We start from the raw sequence: 20,479 nt of genomic DNA on the forward strand, positions 1-20,479 counted from the left end.
TGTCTAATCAATTTCTCTTCCGGTGGTTTGGGGGGAGGGGGTTTATGAGGGTTTCTTTTTTTTTTTTAATTATATTTCCGGGGGCACGCAGAAACCACGCAAAGTTTCGTATAATCTTCATCATTTTTAAGTTGTTTTAGTACCATTCAATAATACTTATCGTATAGTAAAATGTATGTATATATATTGGGTCGACGTTTCTTTTCTGTTTGCTGTAAATTACTTGTTTTTGGTGTTAATATGTTTTTTTGAAGACTTATATATAATCTCTTCATTCATTATTTGCGTTGGAAGCGATTCGCTCTTGGATCTTGTCCGTTGGTTTTTTACGACCGGAAGGAGGAGGAAGGTCGCCCACTTTTGCTTGTTGCGAATCGAAAACAAAAAAAAAAACCGACCGATGAACCCATCTTCGACACGTCTCTTTTTCTCTTTCATCATCGTCATCATCATCATCTAACAGTTCGCCTCCCAGGGTCAGCCTGAACTCTTAATAGACATTCCTTACAGATACACCAAAGATTTACTTAATAATTAATCTGCTACGTTTATCTTTTTGCTTTAAACACCGATTCATCATTAATTGTTAAGTTAAATGTAATAAACGCGAATTCTATTCTATTCTATCTATCATATCATCAACAATTTCTACTTTTCAAGCATTTATATATTATATTATTAGGTAAGAGAGGTAAGTGATATCTTATCATTATCATTACTAATAATAATGTGAATTAAAGAGGGTTGAGTCGATCGGAGATAAATGGTTGGAAGGAAAACGGTAACTGCACCGTAACCGAGATTCTTCCAAAGCAGATGCCTGCGCGAACCTCCTCAACAACCTCCTCGATCTGCTCCACTTCTCTTCCTCAGGAACAATCGCGTTAATCACTCACTCACACGTTCACATATAAGCTAACAACTAGTTCGGAAAACACGTCCATTAAATATGTTTGTTTTTTTTTATAATCAGATTAAATAGACATCCATATTATTAGATTATACCCTTAAGTAATATTATTTAAGCGACACACGTGTACATTTAACTTGCAAAGTCCCGCGGCTCTGCCCGGTTTCGATTGAATTTCGTGTGCATCATCATTGCACTGTTCTTTGTTTGTCAAGAAAGTAGTTGTTCGGCGGTCCGCGATCGATGGGCTCCGCTTCGGCCGAGGCTGCGTGAGGACCAAGGGCTCAGTATGGTCGGCACGCAGGTTCTTGCGACCAGGACGCGAGACCCATAGAAAGCGCGCGCGTTCCTCTTTTTCTTTCGAAGATGGAAATTCAATGGAGACCTGCCGGATTATTGCCCGCGGGAAACGATTCTGGGATGCGAACGCGCTTGGTCCAAACTCACCAAGCGCAGCATGCGTTTCGAGAGCGTCAGAGAAAGGGAGAGAGAGGAGAGGGTTCATCGCGATTCGATTGGGCAACGGAAAGAGTCATCATTCACCGTGGGGCTGCTTTCCGACAAAAAAAGAAAAACGGCGCAAGCTTCAAGAGCGAACCGGATGAGTTATTGTTGTTTTGGTTGCGTTTGAGTTATGTGTGTGTGCGTATTGTGTCCAATGGTTTTCTTTTACTGATAGTTGAGTGTTCGTGACTTTTGTTATACGGTTTCGGTTTTTTTTTCTGTTTGTTCATTTGCTTTTGCTTATAGAAACCCGAGAGTGGTATAAGTCTTCCTAAAGGAACCATCCACATTGCACTTTGTTTCCCTGCAAAGAGAATTTCATTCTTTTAGGCATATTTCTTTCTGGTGGCTGGTGCAAGTGCGGCTGGAAACAGGAAAACTAAATCTACTTCCATGTGGGGTGTTTTTTTTTTGGTCTGAATCAAGAGAACAAACGAAAATTGAGTGGGTTTGCAAATGTGTACGAGAGTTGAGACGTAACGTATGCGGCGCGCGTTACTTGCATTTCATTTTGGGAGCGTTTTTTGAGATTGTGAAAAATTTAGGTTTGTGAATGGAAGTAGATCCGAACCGAGTGCAACTTACTCGTCCTCCCAGGGGCAAACGTCGTTGCTCTTGGCCTCTTCCGATAGGAAGTTAGGCTCCGGCGGAAGTTCGCTGATGGGAGACTCGCTGTCCGGTTCGGCGAGCGGCGCCAATGCTAAACGGCTGATGACGACCTCCGGCTCCGTCCTCCGCTTATGATCCTGTTCCTCGTCCTCCTCCTCCTCTACCATCGCCGCGGACAGCCGCTCTTCCATGGGCTTCTCGTCTTCGGCGCCGTCAACTTTGGGGTCGACGACGTCTGCACCTGCCTCCTGCAGAACGTCGCCATCGTCCGTCGCGGAACTAACACTGATGGTCGGAGCGTTCGCGGCGCCGGCCACCGAGAGGCTCTTCCTGAATGTTCTGCAAATCTCCTCACTCTTATTGTCAACATCACTTTTGTTGGGAACCGGTGGCGTTGGCGTCGGCGCCGGTGTCGGCGTCGGCACCTTCGACACCTCCTCGAAGATCTTCCTGTCAATCGGTACGGACACCGATGCTCTTCTCGGCTCTATGCAACACACCGCGGACAACTTCCTGCTGCTCTTGCCGCCGTCCATCGTGCTTTGCTGCGGCAGATGTCCTGCCTTCTTCACCTTGGGATCCGTCACCTCGGCGGCCACCTGAACGGCAACGCAGATGTCCGAGGCAGAACTGCCCGAGTCCATTTGGGTCGAGTTCTTCCTGGACCTCGGCTCCGGACCGTGCGCCTCCCATGGACAAACGTCCTCCGAAGTCGACGCTCCGGATGTCACAGCAATACCGGGCTTCTTCACCCTACCAAAATAGAACGGACATGTTAGAATCGTACAAGCAATAATTATAACCGCATCAAAACCAACAAAACAATACACACATATATACACCAATTCTACGTTCCAAGTCATATGCATGTTACCGTGAAAATGGAGCAGAAACTTTAACCATTATCTTTCACAGTAACAATCTCATTCTTCTCTTTTACCAGTGCAACAGAGAAATTAAACTCAAAAGTGCAAATCGGACATAAACTATAAGATACACACCGGGACTCGATAACATTTCTAAAGGTCTTAAAATGACCATTGAATGAACATTGTCAAGCTCAAGTGTATGTATAGTACATTATATACAGTTCCTCTTCTTCCAAACTCCAAAAAAAACTGACCAATAAAGTAGGTGCAGGAAATCAATGTTAAAGATTCAGAAAGCTTTCTTTAAAAAAAGGTTCAAACAAAACAGTGGTTCGCAGGCTTAGTTTGGAGAAGCGACACACTTTATTAGTTCGCTACAACCGATTTCGCTGTTCTTGCACACTTCGCTTTCACAAAATATACATTTTTCTATAAGTATGATTGAAGATAATGCATATTTCATAGAAATATCATGAAGCTTGCGAAGCATTATTTGATAATGTGTAACGAGCTAATAACGAGTAAATGGGTATATAAAAAGAGAGTTAGAGCAAAACAACCAAACCCCGACGGGCAACAATTTCAAAGAAGGGTGAGCCGGTTCATACAATCATGGAGGAGTTCTTCTGCATGCAAGGACTACATCGATCAAATAAGCCTGAAAATTTGTGTGTTTGTGTGGGTATCTCGTTCCAAATACAAATGGATTGGATTATTCGGCAGAGATAGTAAAAGGGCTGGAAATTGGCAGATATTACAAGAGATAGAGGAAAGAAAGATAGAAAGATTCTTGCGTAGAAGGCAACAAACATGAATACAACACCAATTGTTACAACACCTAGAATTGGAAATAATGAAATTAAGAGAAAAAATGTAAAACATCCAGATCAAACAAATAAAGGGGTACAATCATCCGTTGCTCAATACATATACAATATACATATAGATAGATAGATACAAGGTAATAAGTATAAATAAGAAAGCACAGCTGACACGGACTTACGGTGAATGAGTCATGGCAGTCGTGGATGTCCTGGACTTGCCAGGTAGGTCGCCCCTGAAAGTCAAGCACGAAACTCGTTCTAGCTACGCCCAAAACAAAAATAAAGGGAACAAAAAAAAAGGACGAAACGTAAAATAAACGACAACGACATTGACAACAGCAAACGAAGAACATAAAAACTGCTTTCTGTATTTTGATGTTGAGTATCGCGACCGAAACCGTGTATTTGCTCTTTTTCGAGATTTTAAGATGTCGTGGTGGGTGATACACACAGAGAGAGAGAGAGAGATAGTAAAAGAGATAAAAAGAGCTTTTAACAGAAAATGTAACATCGAATGAAAGCGGAGCGCCATGCCTCGTGCATCCTAAGATGACATATGACTTTGATTCCGAGCGATTCGGAGTTGATGACCGTACGATGGAGATGCGAGCGAGCGAGCGTTTTCGGTTTCGTTTTTTTTCTTCTTCTTTTTTCTTTCATTTCTCTCTCTTTTTGTATTCTGTTACCTGTAGGGGATGTCGCTCAGATTGCTCTGCGAATGGGAGTGAGGTACCCGATTGTCGCCTCCCCGTACACCGGAAACTGCCAGTTCGTGGGCGGAACCGGAAAGACTTCGGTCGCTGCCCCGGCGCTTCGAAAGGGCCCCGGTGCTGATACCGCACGGCTGCGATGATTGCTGCTGCTGCTGCAGCAGTGCCGGATTTGGAGCGCTGCTCGTCGAGGTCTTCTTCTTTTGCTGGCCAAATCCGAAGAATCTGCAAAAACATATTATATAATAATTGGACAAACAAACAAACAAGAACTGAAATAACTTGATGTGATCTTTAGGATGAATACACCAGTTAATAATAATAGATGAAATGAATTGAAAATTCTACCGTTTCTTCGTCGTCGGTTGTATTCCGACTGCGAGGAGATTCTTGTAGTGTTCGGATCGTATGAATCTCGGATAGCAATCCTTTTTCAGCAGTAAGGTGTAGACGTGATCTTGGGCCGAGTCGAACGTAAATCGGCTGGGACTCCTCATCTCCTGGTGAACGCGTTCCATTGTCTTGCCATCAATGTTGATCTCGCAGGGTGCACCTGGAGCCAGAAACTCTCTGTAAACAAAAACAGAATTACAAAATCGGTTCGTATTGGATGTGGCTGGTAATATTGACGTACTCGAATATCTCGTTCACTTTTCGTTGTATCTGAGACTGGGCGGACCTCCTGAGATCGTTCACGGCCATCCAGAAACGGATGTTCTCGTGGCTGTATTCCTTTCGCAGATAGTTGGTGAACTCCTGCAGACCGGTCGGATCAGATACGAGCTCCTCCATGGACAGACCCCATCGCTTGACGCGCTTCTCCGTCGGAATTTCGACGCTAGAAAAGCACGAACCAAATGCAGACCGATTTCGCAACAAGGAACATTTTCAAAATGTTGAATATGGCAACACTCACAGTGGACTGTTGAGTTGCCAGTAGGTGAGGTCCTCGCTGACCCAAGGATTTGAAGGCTGAGTTCCGGAGATGATCGGATCGTACTCGGAATACGTTTCCACGTACTGAACCATACTCTCCAGAGCCTGCGACACCTTGACGCGGGTCCTCGATAAACTGGCTTTCAATATATCCACCTAAAATATAAATAGTTATGATTATTGATTCAATTGCTTCAATATTATCATTATTATTATTATCACCTCTCGTTTTCCATCCTCGACGGTGCGTTTCTTGGTCCGATTTCCGTTGCGGCTTCGCGGCGGAACTGGACACTGCTCCAACGAGCTGATCTGTCCTGGAGGCGGCCGATGGATGCGCCAGTACGCCCTCTCCTGAGAGTCGCTGATGATCTTTTCGCCCTTCTTCAGTACCTTTCCCAACTTTACCTAGCAAAATGCAACCAACTGTACTCTTCACAACGACATCGCATTGCACCAACCGCATACCAAACACAGGCAAAAACAAACAACAATAGCAACAGCGACAGCAGCAGCAGCAGAAAACGTCCATGAAGAAAGAAACTAACCGGTGATATCAATCTGACGTTGCGGCACAGCCTCTTCAGAGCCTTCACCATTTTCGGATCCGCGAAAAAGCCAATAACGCAGGCGAACGTGTCGATAAGGAAGAGCGAAAACGGAGCAAAAGTATCGAGGATAAGACTCTCTCTTCCCCCTTGACGCGTTCAGCTCTCCTTCTTATCGCATCCAAACATGCATTCGCTTATCGCAATCTACTTATTTTTTTTTTTTCGTTCCCTCTTGGAAGATACGCGAAGGCAATAACCAACATACATCGATGGGTATTGAATTAAGGAGGACGCTAATGAGAAGGAGAAAATGCGCTTCAATTTCTGATAGGGTGAAAAAAGGAGCATTATATTAATATATACAGATGAAGTAATACGTATTTCGATGTCTTTTGTATAGAGAAATGAATGCGAGAGCCTCTTTCCTAGGAAAACCGAATGGAGAAGAGAAGATAAGGGTCCGAGAGAAGAAGGTTTCAATCGGATGCTTTTGTGCAAAAGACATTGTCAGCGGATATCCATCCCTTCGTATATTTCTTTGGAAATCTTCAGTCCCGCTCAATTTATGTTGTAGGTGTGTGAGTGAGTGAATGTTCGGAAGGGCCGTATTGACGTTGAGAAGGTCCACGACGTCTGTCCGATCTCCATTACTTTAATGGGAAAGTCCATTGGGATTCTGTCAGTTTAAGATGAGGTCGGTCGGGTGAATAAATGGACGTAGAGATAATGAAACAAAAAAAAAAGGAGAAGGAGGAGGAGGAAAGGGAAGAGAGGGTTGTAGTTTTCAGCGGTGGGACGATAAAATTGGTGCGAATATATATAGATGTATATTGAGAGGGCGGGAGGAAGGGAGGTAGGCAGTGGGTCGTGCAATTGATTTGATGGTTTCGCGGTGTACATGTTGCCGAGGGAACAGAACAGAGAGGAGGAAAACATTCATTAGAGACCACCTCCCTGTGCCCTCGCCGCCCCGCATCACAAACAGACATCGCCTCCGAGAAAATCAATAATTCGAGAGGGGTGGAAAAGTACGGGCCAAACAAATACCGGACGCACGTACTACGGAATGTGAAAACAACGGGGAGAAAGAAAGAAAGAAAGAAACGGGAACTGATTGATGCCAATTAATAAACACCGCTGTTGTTGTTTCCAACCATCCGAAGTTGTCCATCCACTCTACCACCAATGCAGATCATTTACAATTGAATCACGCTTGGACACGCTAAGATTTGTAATCTGTTCATCATGCACATTCTACAAACAAACACACACACACACAAACAAAGCAAGCAAAGAGGTAGAGCAGCAGTAGCATTCCGTCCGTCCCGTCAAGATCTCACCTGTTCCTCAGCTTGAATAGTGATGAAATCCCATTTGTTTGCGAGATTCTTTCGCAGATTGCCCAGTGTCTCCAGCTCGTGGTCGTCCAAGGCGTGTCTTTGCTTGTTGCGCATCGAACGTTTCGAAAGGTAAACGGCGTAGTCGATGTTGTCGGGGGCTTTGTTCGCGTAGGGCCAATAATACGGGGACTACAAAAAAAAAAAACGAAGATAAAATTATAAGAAAAAAGTGGTAATCACTGAGTGCAGATATTACCTGGAAGCGGTAGAGAGAGCTATCATCTTTGACGACGAGGTTCTTCGAGTCGCTGACGGGAAAGAAGTAGCCGTACTGACATAATTGATTGGCCAAGTTCAGAGCCTCTGCAGAACAAACACACATAAGTATTGCAACAAGTACGGGCGGCAAATAGGAGAAACCCTTTTCATCTGATATACAAAAGAACAAATAATTGATATACAAAAAGAATCTACTCGATGAATTCAAACCTAATTTTCTTAATGAATTTAAATGAAATTTTAAACTAAGAACCTGGAAATTGTTATTAGCATATTTGTATGTGTTTAATTAAAGTTGTATGTAAATATAATAGAATTGTTTTGACCTACTTTAACGAAAAAAAGATATAAAATTACGTACATTAAAGAGTAGTTAAAGTATTAATCTTACCAGATTCTTCAATGCTGAGTCTCTCCATGAGCCATTCAATTAAGTCGTAACCTAAAGACGCGAGAGGGCGAATTAGTCATTTCGGTACTTCATATCGAGTAACCCAAGAAACAAAAACAAAAAAAAAGTATAAAATAATATAAAAAAAAAGTGAAGCGTAAATTGCAAAAGAACAAAAGAGAAATTACTGGCTCGACGACAATTGCGCAGGATGGAAAAATGGGTAGAGAGAGGAACAAAGGCAGTTAAATAATACCGAGGCGGATGGAAAATGAAAATGAAAGAAACGAAACAAAACAAAAAAAATAGAGGACGTGAGAGGTATAGAGAAAGGAACAAATGAATGAATGCGGAACGGGATTGGAATTGCAAGGGAACGAAGGGGGTGGTGGTGGTGGTCGAACAATCGTCGGGATTGTTGTTGGTCCGAGTCGAAGAGTCGGTTGGGAAAACGTATCAGTTCCGTGCGAAATACACATTTAGTGCATTGAAATTGGCCTGGAATCGATTAACGCCCCAATTCAACCCTTCTGCAACACCTCCTTTCCCCTCTCTCTGTTACTCTCTCGCCTGTAGCGAGCGATGCTCACTTTGCATCGCGAAGGCTTTGGAATGGAGTGGATGAAGAGGAGGTGGAGGAGACAGGAGGAGCAAAGGGATCGAGATGAGGTCTCTTCGATCGAAGGAGGCTCGCAAACAATAGTGAATGTGTGTGTGTGTGTGCAACGTGAAATGTTTAAGCGAATTCCACGAACCGACGAAGAGGAGAGAGAGAGAGAGAGAGAGGCCGGCCTTCCAACTATTTCCATAGAGCGAAACTTTTCTTTGATGCCGGAAGGACCGGGAATATCCAGCTGACGCGTCCCAAATTCACGCCCACGCACACTGCAACCTCGAAAGTTCGACTTGCATCATGACTCAACAATATTAATTGGAATATTTTAGGATCAACCCTTTCGTGGAGATCATCTTCACAATTAAACTTTTGCGTAGTTGCAGTAATCAATTAAAAAAAAAGAAGACATGACATAATAGACTTTGAAATTGGTTCAATCAATAGAGTCGACAAAAAAAAAGAGAAGTTATGATGGTAACCGATGAAACGCAAATTGTCGTTTATTTATTACACACACACAAAACACCCGGCGCCGCCACCCTTCAATCATCATCATCATTCGCATATCGATTGCGTTATTAAATTTTTTTTTTGGGGCCGCTCCTCATCTACCTTCTAATTATATCCCCCCAAAAAACAAAAAGAGTAGATCAATCGACTTAATTAAAAACGTCGTCAATTATCGTCGCGGAGGAACGAAAGGGAAGAAAGAAAGGGATGAAGCCGATCGGAAAATTGTGAAATTGCTTCTCCACCCATCATCATTATTATTATTATTACGAGTGCACTTTTCCTGAGAAATAGAAATCGAGAAAAGAGAAGAAAATAATAATTGAAAGAGCGCATTTTCGCGAAATTGAAGCTCAATGCCTGCACGTAGCACAAATTTCATCCTCCAATCGGACTTGCTACGTATTGCCCTATTCAATAATGTAACTCTGCGATTGAATCTGAAGATTATCGAATCAACACTGCTGATATCTCAATTACACTATCTATCTTATTAATAATAGATAAAGTAATATATCGATTCATTTATAATGAATAAAGATAGACGCTAAGAGAATTTGGAAAGGTGTAGTGTAATGGATAATGGATAGTCAAGGATAATTGAAACCATCCAAAACTATTAACTTAATTTACAAAAAAAGATGCATGCATTAGAACTCTTGCTATTCCTTATCTATTCTAACAGAGCCAGTTGTAATTAGTTACGTAAACTAAATAATAAACGAAAATAGAACGCAAAACGTAAAACACGAAAAATAACATCGATCTATATTTTATATACACATGGTGTACCTAGGTGAAGTCTATGATGAGCTTGGTGACTCTTACCCATGAAGGCCGAAGGGATAGATGTTAGGAAGAGTTTCTGACTTCTTACCGGCACCCCGTTCTCGGCGTCCTGCATCTCCCGCACCAGCCCCTCCATCTGCAACAACAACAACAACAAAATTAACAACGAAACAAAACCTACGACGCAAATGCTTTTAGCGCGCGAGCACTCAAATGCGCAACGAAATGAAACTATCCGGGATTGCTCTTCGAAAGTGCAATCCGGATTGGCTGTGATTAGATTTTCTTCGAAGACATCGAAGCTTTTATCATCCATTGCAAAATAAAATAGTATCGTACAATAAATACATCAATGAAGACGTTCTTGCAATTCGCATTTCGTTAGTATCTAAGAAAATTAAATAATTACATTCTTAATTCCTTAATTCATTACTCGACGGTTTAATCAGTACGTTCTTGCGATTGGCAGATTTGCATGCTTGCTTCATTACTTCCTATGGTAATTCATCGATGCAAATCGTTGACAGTTAATTTCTCGCAATCAAGACGAAGCTATTGTGCATTCCAGGTACGTAAAGTGTGTAGTGGTGATAGAGTGAGCGCTGGGGCTCCCATCAAAGAGACGTACGCAACGAGCGGGCGTGAGGGAATGTCAATATAGTAGGTGTGGAAAAGTCAACATCGACCCTCCTCCACCTGATGATTATACTAGAGAGAGAGAGAGGGGAACATGGAGAGAGAGTGTGTCTCCCGAGAATTACCATCAACGGTTCAATTAAGTTGGAATGTTAAGCGAGTAAGTTACGATGAAAACGTGTATTTGCTTATTTGAAATATAGAATGCAAGGATTATATAATAAATGCAAATCTAAAACTAGTAAGCTATAGATTATGCAATCAAATCCCCCAGAGAATTACTACTAACTCTAGTATAAAATGTCATCTGTCATGTTTGTGTCAGTCAGTGCACAAACGGTTATAAAGCGTTCGCATCATTACGAAACGAATGCCATTTCCACGATTATATTAAGTGCGCAGCGATGCGAGAGATTCCGTTTTACTAACTGATGTACCCTCTATTTCGCGTCGGAAGGCCATCGATTTATAGGCGAATAATTTACGTTGTGAGCGCTGGAGCTCGTCCTCGCAAGAATTAAAGTGGAAGTTTAGGACAGCGAATTTGCCCTTCGGGAGGAATTTCGAATGCGAGGAAGGAGGCGAGACGGACTCATCTCTAGAAGGATAGAGAGAGTGAGAGAGAGAGAATATCAAAAGAAGAAGGCCGTCGGTTTCAATCGATAGAAGGAGGACGACGTCGGTGTTAGAGGCCAAACCCGTTTCGGGCACACACACACACTCAGCGCAAAACCAAACACACGCCGCCTTTGAAGTCGTCCGAATCCCAATATAAATGTATACCGAATCTGCATACTGTTTGTGCAACACGCCGATCCAGAGATGCACACACCTATCTCAAACAAACATTCAAGGATGAAACGAGCGATTTCAGGTGCAACGATTCCACGATTCTCAATCATTCATTCATCCTCTCAAACCCGTTAACTCTCTTTTTCCAGACTATAACTTAGTTCGCTAATTAGTGACGGACGGGATATTATTAATTAATCTCCCTTGAGGAGGGCGATTATCACGAAACTCTTCCATCCAAAAACTTTCCCGCTGGCAAATTAATAATTATCGCATCAACTTTTCCATTGTTCCCATTTATTTTTTTTTCAATTTTCTCCAAAAAAAGCAGAACGAAATTAGTCGCGAATCTATGGAAACGGGTGGTAGACGAAGCGTAAATCTTATACAATGCTAATCGATGAACCTCTCGGAGCGTACGCTAATTGAGATTTTTATGCGGAAATTTCATCCACTTAAGGTCGCATCAATTTCAATCACAACTTGATCATGCATATCAATATTCATTTAATAAATTTCAACTAAGACTTATACAATACACATTAAATGTTTCATTTTTTTTTTAGTAGGAAGTAAAGAAGCTGTGATTAAGTAACGATACAAGTTTATATTATATTAAGCATGTAGTAAATATAATAAAGTTTTAAGGATGAGTCATAAAGAGATTTAACGATGCTGAAATATAATAATATTAACGACACTCGCACTTGCATTGACCTTAGCCAAGTACAGTGAAAGACCTCATTTCTGTTATAAAATTATTTTGTAACAAGTGTAATATTTACTACGTCCTTGATGATAATAGCATGGAAAATACATTATATAATGCAAGGATTTTCGTATTTTGTAAGATCATAAACGTTCATTAATTTCAATTAGTTTATAAGCTGTTATTAGTATTTCTCAAAGTAAACAATAAATTTGACGTGTAATTTCGAACTGGGATCACAACTAGTCGGAAAGTGCACAGGTAAATGTCAAGTGTGACAAACTTGTTCGCCCAACTGTTTATCGCCTTATTGTAACTTTGATTCAAGATCAATAGCAAAAGCAAATTCAATTAACGAACTTAACGCCAAGTTGCATTCAATGATCAAACAGATTTACGGAAATTCCGTTTCCGATTAAACCCACCTTCCTGCGATGTTTATAGATAGAATAGTTCAAGTTTCTAAATATTCAATGTTTCAATTGAAATATTCATATTAATTGTATATAAATATCTTTTTTATGATGCGATTTCTATACTAAATAGAATGAAGCAAAACGAGAGATTTTAGACTAAAAAAAATGTAATTCTCGCTTAAGGGTAGGAGGACTGACATTAATTTGATGATGCGAGCGCGTTTTGAAACCTTTTGGGAACGAAAGGAGAGAGAATTTCCGTTTCTCTCCACTTTTTTTTTTCTCCCCTTTTTAATTAAAACTCAGCAGCGAGCGCGTAAACTGAGCGAGGGGACGAACTCTGCGATGTCGAAATTAATAACATCACCATTTCCACCCTCCGCTGTGGATTTTATTTTCAAGTTACATTTTTAGCTAACATTTCGTGTGGGGGTGTGTGTGTGTGTTTATTAGACTCTCCTCGTGTTGTCTGCATTCGTGTGTGCATTCTCTGCTTTGTACGCGAAAACGTGACTGCGAAATTCGCTGCATTATGTACAACGTGTCTTTGTACTGGAATGCAAACGTTATTTCGGTTTATTTTTTAATTTAAGCTGAAATAACAAAAGATGTTTCAAGCTATTTTTTAAATCAAATATAATATAATAGATAGACGGCAAAGAAACTAGCATTAGAATCCAACTAATTTGTGTCTTACATTGGTAAACGCATAAAGAGCAGTGATTGTTCGCGAATAATCCGTATGCAATCAATTTCAAGATTTTATTATTGAATGATGCCCATTAAATCTCGAAGTAAACGACGTATCGAATGGGCCATAAAGAAGAGAAGTGTCTCTATTTTCCATTTAAGCGTGAACTCATTCATTTTTGATAGGAATTAATAATAATGGCTGAACGTAAATCTCCGTTCGCTCAAGTATCCAAACAAAAGGGTATGAAATCGTTGTTTGTATAAATTTGATTTATAAAAAGCAAAAAGCGTGAATATGCGCAATTAACTCAGTTCCATCGCCGACTGCGATCGATGTCAATAATAATAATAACAATAACCCGTCGCTTCCACCGCCTACTGTAAACAACTAATTGCACGCGAAATCAAATGTTGCTGCTGCTGCTTTTTTTTATTTTAAATAACGCGCGTTGCACGATACGGTTTTGATTGCAGTTTCGTAATCCAAATTAATTGAAACCTGTTTTTCACTTTGTTATGCAATGTTTTTAAATACGTTGCGTATTGAAAGGGTTGAATGCGTTTTAATTGCATATTCAATTTTCAGTAAAAACTAAATGGACCCCAGGGAATGTACAACTACAGCCGGCTGCTGCACTGGCTCTCTTTTTAAGGGGCTTCCAAGAGAATCAAGTCGACGAGGAAAGCAGCAACAGGTTTTCCTAAATAATAACGCGAACATTTTCCGCACCTGCTGCTGCTGCAAAAAAATGAAACGAAACGATCGAATCGATACGCAGAGTTGTTATATTTATGTGATTGTTGTTGACGCAATAGGGAAAAGGAACGTTGATTTTTAAAAGGTGTGTGTTGTTTTTCGTTGGAATCATTTTGCAGACGGAGAGTGCGCGAGACCGGGACGCGATAATGAAATCCCGGCCTCGAGGTGCATTTACGTGCGAATAAATGGACGACGTCGGAGGCAATTACATTTCACGTTCCCCACCGCGCGATTTAATTAGACTAATTTCCATTTAAAACGCGAAATTCAATCACGCTCTCAGGTCTTTCGCCAAAGCGCGTATTTATTTATATCGCATCGTAACGAAATAATTAACATTTAGTATAAATTTTATATGATGATGATTATTTCCTCCGTTACATACCAAAGCCTCACATTCACCCTTCCCTCTATCGATGGGAATTTAATAAAAGGATTTGGCGCGCGCGAGTTGAGCGAAATTCCGAGAGATCAGGCGGCGGATTTCTTGGAAGATGATCAGTTTTGGAAGAAAATGGAGAAGAAAGGAAGTGAAGATGGATCGGAATGCGTAATGGATCGCGCCGAGGGCGATGCAATTAGAGTGCATATGAAACGTGCAATTAATATAAATTGTCCCGATAATTTCGAAACCATTCCATTCCCCCCTTTCCCGTGTCCATCACTCTTACTTGAAGAGGCTTGAAGAAATACGAAGAGGCGGTTTTCCCGGATGGCGGCAACACTGCTTGGAAGGCGAGAACAGCAGCAGCAGAACGACGAGGCCCTGGGACGATCGATATTGCGATTACATCAGTTATATATATATATATACATATATATATATTACTATATATATATGTATATACCAAGCAAAGCTTTCTGGGATCCGCGCATCTGCCGCCACCGCCCTCCGCAACCCGGCGCATCCACCACCGAAAATCCGACACCCATCTCCTTCCTCTCTCTCTCTCCACCGAAGGACGGATACATTCCAGCATCCGTCCATCCAACATTTGCCTTGAACATGTGATAGATTTCCTCACGTGGACTGTTTCGAAACTTGCACGCCACAATATATTTTCGATCAAGCGACAATGAAATAACGTAATGAATGAATAATTAATTGCTTCTAATAAAAAAGAAACAACGCAACTTAATTTGCAATATCGAAGATTTATACAAAAACAAAGCTTTGAGGCAACGAAAAGGGTAAACTAATATTATGATCGTTACGAGTTTTTACTTTATTTTTCAATCATCGCAGCGAACGCAACGCAACGCTCGCTGCTCTGCAGATTAAAAGCGAAAACTAATTAGTAAACTAAACAAGTGGGGCAGTTCCAACGGACCGTGTTTGTACACTTTAGATGTAGTATATGTATGTGTGTGCGAGACCGAAATTTCCATCGAATTATTTATTGCCACTGCAGGTCTTTCTCTCTCTCATACTTTTTATGTTTTCCGCTTGCTGTTTTCAGCGTCCAGTTACAAACTAGATTATTCACCGAACAAATATGCGACGTTGTTTTTCATTTCCCTCCGGAACGGCGAAATTCGTTCCGACGATGAACAACAAAAAAAAACAATATTTCGTCCGTCCGGTCGAATGCAGTACAGAAAAGGTAATTATTTCGACCTCCCTGCATCCTATTTTAGTACTTCACTAGAAACTTTACAACAAAGTTTATAATTATTAAACTAAGCGTCATTATCTATAAAAAAAACTGATATTAAAGGAGGAACACTAATAAATGAAAAGGTGACGTTAAATTGCATTCGATCGGAGTTGACGTGAGTTATGCGATACACAAGATGTTATTGATGATGGTCGTAAACACCTGATGCAGAAGTCTGCACACAAATCAGTGGGAAACAAGCGAAGCACGTGCTATTGAGGACAGTCCGGTCAATCAATCGATTTAGTGCGATTAGCACGAACGCGTGTTTGCGATGTGTTTTGAAATTCAGTCCTAAAAGAATTACTGGAATTGAACGATATTGCGGTTGAATCAAATGATAGCTAAATAGTATTGTTATTATTGTCGGTGTAAAATCAGGTTGACGTAATTTTATTCACGCAGCACGGATTGAAGATTCAATTACTCGCGGAAAAGCTTGTGCGGCTTCAAGTAGTAGCAATAGCTTTCCATCTGCACAAATCCCATAATCGTATTACCACAATATTGGGAGAGAGCGAAGTAGTAGTAGTATTTATACAAAGATATATATATATAAGGACATATTCGTCCTTTCGTCGAATTGTGAATTTCCAACATCCGAATGGAATTAAGGACCAGATCCGATTGGCATTTCAGAAAATGGAACGATGACGTGGGAGAGAAGTTCAAGTGAATTGAAGAGAGAGAGAGCAAAAAAGAAACAGATGAAATTGCAAGAGCAACTTGATTACTATTCGAGGGGATAACAAGTGGAAATTGGTAGTGAAATTTTCAGGAGCGCAGGAAATGAAGACTCGGCGATGCAGGAAATGGAGGGTTGATGCGTGCCAAAAACGGCCGCCCAATCACGATAATTGCATAATATCTCTGACGCCGTTTCCTGTTTCCACCCTCTCCCCTTTTGTGTGTGTTCGCGAGTTTTATGTTCTTTATTATTACGTTGGTAAATCTAAAAATTAAACGATGAAAATTCCGTTAAAACATGGGAAGAAATAAAAATAGGGAAATGGTCGATACCGGTTTTGTAAGTAAACATTCATAATGCATCGACGAACGAACGAACGATGTATCGACTGGCAATTATCCAGAGACCGGGACTATTATAGCTTTAAATTCTTTATCCCCCTCGCTTTTGGTATATTGTACGCGAAGTGAACGAAACTTGCTGCCCTTTCCATGCGACAGCATTAAAAATGCACATCACAGAATTAACCGTAATCCATATCGTTCCCAATCACAATAATTACGATCAAACAATTATATTGAAATGAAGACCGTGAAGATGTTGAAAGTCTCTAAAAGCAAGCGGCAACAAATAATAATGTTGCAAACTAATTTAGCAGAGAGTGAAATTGTCAATGCTGATTTTCCTGAATAATATCGGAAACTGTGAGAGGATACGTTTCAAAGAAACGAATTGGTGGAATGGATGTGATTTGCAGAGACTCTTTGAAGTCTTTCGGGGAGTGGTGGACGTGGTGATAATGGGAAGAGGTGGACAAAAATGTACGGTTCATTTATCAAAAGGATAGATGGCGCATCACCATCGGAATGGTGCACTGTTTCTTGTTTGTTTTTTTTTCTCTGCACGTTATTTGCATGTTATCCTCGGGCAAAATATGACGAGAATAGAAGCATAACATAACAAACGAACAACAACAGCAGTAGCTGCAGCAACGGAGACGAATTGAAGAGGGGTGGAATACGGGAATGTTTTGTTGCGCTTCTTTAGTGAATGCAATGTATATGCAACGTGATCGCAAGGGAGGTTCTGCAAAGAGGTGGCAATTACAGCGGTAACTGGTCAGGTGGGAATTGATGAATGATTGATGAATCGTTCAACGGGGATATCCCCCATAACATCATCATCACCATTATAATTACGAAACGAAACAATAATTACGAAGAAAAAAAAGGAGTTAAACGTTCGCTCCATTTAGATGGATATGGATAAGCGAACGTTGCAATGCCTCGATTTTGTTATTGTTATTGTAGTAATAGATGTAAGTAGATACGCGATGTCGTGTGATAAAGCTAATTCTTCCTATACAATCAATATCAAATTAAACGTGTCTTTGTGATAATATATTCGTACAATCACCTCACTAATAAGTAGCTTAAATATATAGAAAACTAAAGTCCAACTTATACGAATGTACTCCAATCAGATGTATTTCAATCGGAATTAGGAAATAGTTATGAGAAGGAAGCCGTAAATAGCTCGCATATTACACACGCTCGCTTCTCTTTCAAAAAGCCCTCATCTTCTCTCCAAGGCGATGAATAGGACCGAAAAGGCAATCATGAATAGGAAGCAGCACGTTTCAATATGCATAGAAAGTGTGTGTGTCCATGCCTACAAAAAAAAGTAAATACATGCACAGAAAGAGAGACTCATTTTGGAGCGGAAAGAGTTTTTTTTTTCTGGAACCTTTTCATTCCCGTTTTGTCGCATAATCACAAAACAGTCGACTTCAATAATGAATGATCAACGTACGTGGGGAAAACACGCAAAGCTAAATATTTGATAGGGAAACGGCGATTCTGGGAACGTCTCGTTCCGCCGAAAGACAATAATTACGCGATGCAATATTCATACGAATTTCGCGTGAACGTTTCAACGATTTTCAATCAACATAGTTGAATTGCTTACAATAATATACACATAATGAAAAGGAAAACAATCCTGCAAGAAATCCATTATTACACGATCGATATTGCGCCTTCGGGAGATTCGAATTAAACTTACGAAGATCCCTCTCATCTGCTAAGTGTCCCTCGGGCCGTACAACTTCATCCATTTAGACTCTTTCAAGTTCGCACTGCATTGCTTTTTCTAACGAGTTTGTTAAAAAAAGGAAAACCTTAGTTCCTGTTGTTGTCCATCGTGAATATATTAGAGGATACGAAAAGTTATAAATAACTTTATATTTAGTTTACGGTCGGAGATTATTACGTTGCGACTGTTCGAAACTTTGATTGCGAAAACTAGGTAAACAACTTAACGAATATCCCAAATGCGGGACATACGAGACCTCGGAAACAAACAGCACACGACGGCTGCGAGGAAAACAAGAGTCTATTCCCGTCCGTCGTTTGTTTGGCTCTGCGAAATGTGTGTTGTGGACGTTCGCTTCAACACATTCATTTCTTTCAGTTTCGCCTATTGTCTTTGATGTACACTCGCTGCTGCGCGAGGAAAATTTCCAATTAAACCGTGTAATGATGATGATGATGATGATAATATCCGTGCGTGATGCATGAAATATGGATCCGGGATCGATAATATTATAATTAGAACGTATGCTTCATCGACTATTGTAATTATGTAATTAACGCGATGCAGCAGATTGGTGTTCGTGAACATATTACCAAGACACTCTCGAATAATAAGATAACTAATGCAGTTAATATAGAATCCCTGTGATATTCACAAGAATGTGACTTGTTGGTAGAGTAATGTATAAGCTGCTGCTCTATGTGTGTAATGCAGCGACCGCTGGTGTAATGTATCGATTGAATACCAAACAATGTTGTTCGATCATCCAACTGTATAGATGCAGCAACAGTAGATTGGTAGATAGGTGGAGATAAGTAAGATTTTTGGTGGTTTGTGACTTACCTTGTCAAAGGCCTTTGGCCTGTGGCATTTCTCCTTATCCGGCTCCATGCGGCGGCCGGATTCGGCTGATGAGCAGAGGGGCCGGGCAGCCGGACAAACGCACCTAGCCGAGTTCCATGGGGCTCTGCCCTCGCCCCATCACGCCTTTAGTCACCCCCACATACGAGCTGCAAAAGAAACATCAACAGTGAATTACTAAAACGTACAAACTATTAAAATTGTGTGTGTTTGTTTGTGTGTAGCTGTGCGGAGTGGGCTTGGATTTCGTAAACATTTGAAGATCATTCGAAGCCATTTTATGATTGCCAGTGAAAATAGACCGGCACGTAAACAGAATATGAGAGCGTCTGACGAAAAGCGTTTAACTGCAGTTCGAGATCGAGAAACGCTTATATTACGCAATATTTGTGATGAGCTCACCTCTGCTTCCGATGCGGCGCTTTTTTTCAATTTGTAAGAAGAAAATTGAAAGCTGAATTCGGGAAACAACAATCACCACCGACGCCGCGCACGAAACTGTCTTTCGACAATTGTTTTTTTGTGCGCATCGCCAACTTTAGATAAACAATAGACGTGAAGTTGTCGCTGTTTAATGCAAGCAATAAACAAAAGTTAAGGGGCGTGGCGTATTAGTAACCAGATGCGACGCGAAAAGTGACAAGTTTTAGGGGAAAATTTGTTAATTAAATAATGTAAGTACTAATATTAAGTTTAATGAATGCGGCAACATAATTTGTGCAGCGCAAAGGATTTAATGATCCAATTAGTAATACACGAGCAGAGAGAAATTCAATTTTTGCGGTAGATGCAAGGAAACAGATGCTCCAAACAGACCGGAAGCGACACCGCCGCCGCCATTTTTTAATTACAACTTTGACAGATGCAACCACAGCGATCTTGGATTCTCCAAGTATCTAATTTTCGTATGCATCTTTTGGACTCTATCTATCTATAGTTTTTGAGAAAATCACTGAAATATGAAGACTGGTGTTAATTTTCAATTACATCAAGAAAAATAAACACGTATTTTTTGAAACAAACGAAACGATTGCGAAAATATTTACACGCGCTCGCGTGGTCGAGTAAGAGAATTTGCAAAAACAAATAAATCGCGTTCGCTTATTATTATGCTTCGGAAAATAAACACGAATCGAATGGACTGAGTCTCTCTCTAGGCTTCTTCGATCTTTTCAAATAATAACAGTAATAGTCTTCCTCTGTTTCGTCTTCTTCTTCTTTCATTCCGCGCGGGATCAAAGCGACGCTTATTTTTAAAACGTTTCCTTTTAATAATCTCTCTTTCACTCGGCGAATGTTTGTGTTACACTTTTCTTTTCATTCGGCCTCAAAAA

General features: G+C 40.7%; 1 protein-coding gene across 4 annotated transcripts; it reads right to left on the bottom strand.

Annotated features, from left to right (window-relative positions):
* Positions 1-1,633: 1,633 nt before the first annotated feature.
* On the bottom strand, positions 1,634-19,294 carry LOC108558532 (regulator of G-protein signaling 11). Of its 4 annotated transcripts, none has more exons than XM_017915466.1 (13): positions 19,128-19,294; positions 9,878-9,974; positions 7,924-7,974; positions 7,510-7,616; positions 7,254-7,442; positions 5,585-5,770; positions 5,343-5,518; positions 5,061-5,264; positions 4,775-4,996; positions 4,403-4,651; positions 3,896-3,949; positions 2,000-2,776; positions 1,634-1,718 (listed from the first exon to the last, which is right to left on the bottom strand). In XM_017915466.1, the coding sequence occupies exons 1-13, from the start codon at positions 19,173-19,175 to the stop codon at positions 1,655-1,657; spliced, it is 2,424 nt and encodes an 807-aa protein (XP_017770955.1). In that variant the 5' UTR covers positions 19,176-19,294; the 3' UTR covers positions 1,634-1,654. The 4 variants fall into 4 exon arrangements, with proteins under 4 accessions (XP_017770955.1, XP_017770954.1, XP_017770953.1 ...); XM_017915465.1 differs by having other exon boundaries at positions 5,585-5,764; positions 9,842-9,974; XM_017915464.1 differs by having other exon boundaries at positions 9,842-9,974.
* Positions 19,295-20,479: the final 1,185 nt, after the last annotated feature.

Source organism: Nicrophorus vespilloides, unplaced genomic scaffold, assembly GCF_001412225.1.
Source record: "Nicrophorus vespilloides isolate i.1.1-1 unplaced genomic scaffold, Nicve_v1.0, whole genome shotgun sequence".
In the NCBI taxonomy this organism is placed as follows: Eukaryota; Metazoa; Arthropoda; class Insecta; order Coleoptera; family Silphidae; genus Nicrophorus; species Nicrophorus vespilloides.

Excerpts from the sequence above, each read along its gene's own strand:
- LOC108558532 (XM_017915464.1), bottom strand. The coding sequence starts at position 19,175 with ATGGAGCCGGATAAGGAGAAATGCCACAGGCCAAAGGCCTTTGACAAG. Across the intron at positions 4,997-5,060 it reads AAAGTGAACGAGATATTCGA|AGAGTTTCTGGCTCCAGGTG; the intron begins GTACGTCAATAT and ends TTTTGTTTACAG. Across the intron at positions 3,950-4,402 it reads CTGAGCGACATCCCCTACAG|GGGCGACCTACCTGGCAAGT; the intron begins GTAACAGAATAC and ends CTTGACTTTCAG.